At 36.9% G+C, this 4,730-nt stretch overlaps 1 protein-coding gene across 1 annotated transcript; it reads right to left on the bottom strand.

Moving 5' to 3' along the window:
- Positions 1–1,282: 1,282 nt before the first annotated feature.
- Positions 1,283–4,345, bottom strand: LOC110785880 (homeobox protein knotted-1-like LET12). Its single transcript, XM_056829942.1, is given in 8 exon segments — positions 1,283–1,483; positions 1,577–1,651; positions 1,653–1,771; positions 2,189–2,309; positions 2,393–2,463; positions 3,174–3,282; positions 3,842–4,011; positions 4,312–4,345. Coding segments are annotated over 8 exon segments (900 nt in total).
- Positions 4,346–4,730: the final 385 nt, after the last annotated feature.

Here is a 4,730-nt window from a genome sequence, read left to right as displayed (position 1 = left end):
AGGAGAGAAAGAATGGCACTTAGACCTCACCAGAAATCCCTCATGATTAAATTTCTTGAAAATAAACAATTTTCAAAGTCATAAAACAATTTTCAGCAATAAAGAAGCTCTAGAATATTCAATTTTCCATACTATTCAATCCTTTTATGACACACATTTCCAACTATTTCCCACCATAAGTAACCCTGATTGAACATCCCAAGTATGCATGGTAATAATAAGGTCACACTGTAATTCTTACGTAAATAAGAATTCCCCCTCTTTTTAGAATCTTATCTAATCAAAGAGTTAAAACTAATAGTAAGTACCAAGGAAATTTGGTTATAATTATGTGCATAAAATTTTAGAAGGGGAAAAAAAAAAGTTGATGTTGTTTCAGTCATACCGTGATGAAATTTCCAGTGTTTTAACCGTCAGCACGGTAGTAGTTGTTTATAAGCAGGAACCTTCTTGTGATCAGTAGGTTGGGGTTATCAGCAAAAACAGCAGGCCTTGCTGCTTCATTCATAACCAGCTCAGCGCAGTAGTTGGATGGAGCTTTAGTGGCAGCAGGCTTCAGAGAGTCTCCATTTCCAAACAGATAGCTCAAGGAGCTCTGTCTAATGCCACAATACCATAGAATTATGTTAAAAAGGCACAAAAGATGCAGAGGCTTTTCCAACGTTGTTCTTCATCTAAATGAAACAATTGCCACTGTTTTACCTGTAGAAATTATATATTTCCGATTAGGATCCAACTGAAAGTTGAGAAGGAAGCTAATTAAAGAAGAGGGATTAGAAATAAATCAAATTACCTTCTGCGTTTACTCTTTAATGTTCTAGAACTTGAAATATTACTACGCTCAGTTCCTCTTCCTTTGATTGATGAACCAATTGTTGACGCTTTAGCTGCAGGCCTGTTACTCAACCCCAACATATCATGCATTATCATAACATGGGTCAACTACTCAACCCCAACATATCATACAGACTACAGTAATGCATCAATTTTGTTGTGTGCATATATAGACATATATGTCTAGTTGCTTCAAAGTATATAAAGGAAACATATATTAGTAAAATTCTCTACTCAGAAGTCACAATGGATCCGCTCAATGGACAAACTGACCAGAATAAGTGTTTCCCGTTTAATACCGAGTTTTTTGCATTAACTGAAACAGTAATGTGGTGTCTTGAAAAAATATGATTCTAAAAGTCCTCTAGTAGCACCAACTCTTAATCAAATCCAAATTCCTAGGAACTTCTAGCAATACATGAAACTACAGATCACAAATAGCAAATCCTCATGTTGTTTTCGTCCTTGTTATCATAAAATATAGGAGTACAAACTTTTTAGGTCTCAGATAACTTACTGTCGGATATGGCCACTTAGAATGTGATTGCCACCAAGCCTTTAAGACGGAGGTGGTGTCACCAGGTAGCTTCCCAGCTCTTCTTTTGCTCAAGATTTCTTCTCTTATATCCACAATTTTGTCCTTGTAGCCCTTTTAAGGAAACAAAGGCAAAGATATCAGTGACTTGCACTTGAAATTTCTTAATTCTTAAACCCCTAAAAATTGTGCAACAATGTGGCTTACCTGTTTAAGCTCGTGCTTTAGCTCTTGCCTCACACGCTCCATCAGTGACCGCTCACTCTCAGTTGGGCTAAAGGGGTCCAAATCCCATGGTGTCTCCACCATCCAAACCTCAATCGACCAAGATACTTTCACTATCTATGGGATCATCTTCGTCATCAGATATAGTTGCCCCTTTGCCTTCACCTGGAGAGACTCCTGCACCCAGAAGAGCAAAGTGCCAACATCAGTATGCTATCCTGGCCTCTACAAATTGAACAACTACCGAATCCTCCTCTCATTTGTATAGAAAGTTGTATAGATTTCATGGCCCAAATTAATGTGTATATGAGAAAACTAAAAATGCTCAAGTGTGACTCCACTTAATTCCCTGCTTTGTTGGTACACATCAATTTTACCAGAGGGAATAAGTTCACCCTTAGATGCCTTAAAAAGACAAGGGTAACATCATTTAGAATGTCAATATAAAACAATTTTCAATTCCACTTGGTTACTCCTAAACTTCAGCAATTGACAAACCAGAGGTCCAGACCGGACTAACACAAACATGAAACTGGACTTGATCAATTTCATGCTAGACTCAACTGCTTGCTCCCAATTACGCAGAGGGTTTACCTGTCAGGCTTTGTAGAAACTGTTCAATTTCCCAGCATGCCATCACAGCTTCCATTGCATGTACTCGAAAGTGTTGTTGTAGTTGTTCTTTAAAAGAATATAACAACAAAATGTAATGTGTCTACATTGTCAAGCAAGGAAAACACAAGTAAGATATCGACTATCAGAAACCATCCTCTAATACAGTAGTATTAACTTCATTGCCAGTTCAACCACCAAAGCAATCCAAGGTCGTGTTTCCACTTTCCATAGAGAAGGGTAAGGTGGTTGCAAAACTGGTAAAAGTAGCAAGAAATTGAATCAATAAGATACTAGAAAGCACACACGTTGTTCAAATATAATCAAACAAGGAACTGAAATTTCTAATTTGATGAGTGCGTGCATCTCAACCATATTTAAGATTTTGGAAGTGGTAAGATAATATTCTAGGGTAAGAAAACGATGCTTCTAACTTGGTAAAGTAACTGAAATTTAATCTGTCGAGATGGGTTAAGATCCTCAGAAGAACAAAAAGACATGAAGTAAAACAGTTCTTTTATACATGGTGTAGAACTGTACAGATGTATTGTGTCAGTATAATTAGTTATTTACAATGCATTTTCTTTTCCCTTCCCCAATTGTGAGTAAAATAGAGCCAAGCATAAACGTTAATACATCTAGAGATTGATTGGAATTTGACAACCTTTTACATATGAAGAACATCAATTTGACCAAAGTTTTGAACTTGGTAGTGTAACCAAAGAAGGCTGGCATGAAACAAATCTCCATGCCACCATGTTAACAAAAGTACTTTTGTTTATTGGAAGTAAATATTAACAGCATAAATGAATTTTATGAGAGAAGGCTGCAGTACTTCATTTCACTAATTAACTCTCAGTATTATCCGCGTGCATAAACACATATAGGCTCATGTACTAACAGAGCGTATCATGTCTATCGGAGCTAGCCCTTATGCTATACAGAACATGCTTATTACTTAGACTACTGTGTAAATTATCACTAAATAAATCACATAACTTAATGTTCTTCTGATGACCAAAGGGTGATTTCTGCAGGTCAAATTTAAACTCAATATATGAGCAAGTCGAAGCATCCTGTTTAAGTTTCTAGTCCCAGATTCATAAATCAGACAGTGGAAACGAAACATCTTCAACGCCTTCTCTGATTCTTAAATCTACATGATGCAAGATTTCAAATGTTAATATGATGTTATAAATGTGAGGGTTGATTTCCACTATTTGACTCAACCCTCCTTTTTACTTTCACTTCCTTTTGAAGAATTTTGATGCTTGTCTTTCTTACTCAAGCTCCCTACCACTATGCTTCCGCAAGCCTTTGTTCATTAATCATCTCATATCTCCGTATCTCCCTTTCTTTCTTTTTTATGTTTTATCATTCAACTGTATTGAGTATTTGAGTAGGAGGTGACCCCTAATACATTTAAGAAAGCATGTAGCTGTAAACAAAGAAATGTGAAATATGAAAGATTGAATTGACATATGTGACATAGTGATTGCCGCATTCATACACAAGATATTGGCACTATGCATTGCCAGGTTACACGATCCTTTCTAAACAATCAATGAAAGCAGACTGAAATGCATAAAACAAAACTAGAAAATTATAGACTGCCTCATTTTTTTAAATGATCACCTGAGCTGTTCTGCAGCCTCTATCAATAATCTCATCAACTTGCTTCTGGATGTTAGCCAAATGTGTTCTCAATAGTGAAACTATTGGGAAAGCATCTGCCATCTTAAGTGCACATATGTACCTGACTGCTTGCAGCTGTTTATTTCTCAAACCCAGAGATTGGACAAGATCTGTACAATGAACAAAACAATTTGATCTCCGGAGTTAGATAACATAGGATATTTTCAAAAGATAGTTGACACTGATTAGCAATATGCTTGGTTCCAGGACGACCAGAAAAACTAGTCAGCTAGGGCCAGAGCACAAGAAAAGATCCTAAAACACTAATGAGGAATAACGAGGAATCATAGAGAGCCAAAGATCCTAGAGCTAGAAGTCAGCTATTCTTTACTTCTAGTGTTCTTGTTGAATTGAAGGCACTCTCCCATGCAATAGAAGATAGCAATTCGAAATAAAGAAGGATGATAAACCTAACTCGCAGTTGAAACTAATTTCAATGCACATTTTTTTCCAGGAAAGGATACTCCTCAGAGTCATGTACTAAGGTGCTATGGAGAAAGTTTACAGGACAGCAGACGTTTGAGCTAAGAAGAGGCAGAAAATACAGGTATGTCAATTCCACTCTTCAATGTCAATTCCTACATTACACAAATTGATCACTGGTACTTGCAAGAGCTGTACGAATCAAGGGAACTTCACCCTCACCTCAGTATCCACTCTTCAATGTCGAGTTCAGCTGCTCATATAGGAGGACAGTTTAACCACCTACAAGCCAAGTATGTTTTTGTCCCAATACCATGTAGCAACGGGAGGAATAACTCTCTAGACTTATAAGTTGGCTATTTTTCATTCCTTTTCTTCAATGTGGGACAAGTGACCTAAGCGTATC

Source organism: Spinacia oleracea, chromosome 5 (genome assembly GCF_020520425.1).
Source record: "Spinacia oleracea cultivar Varoflay chromosome 5, BTI_SOV_V1, whole genome shotgun sequence".
In the NCBI taxonomy this organism is placed as follows: Eukaryota; Viridiplantae; Streptophyta; class Magnoliopsida; order Caryophyllales; family Amaranthaceae; genus Spinacia; species Spinacia oleracea.
This window is presented reverse-complemented; position numbering and strand designations above follow the sequence as displayed.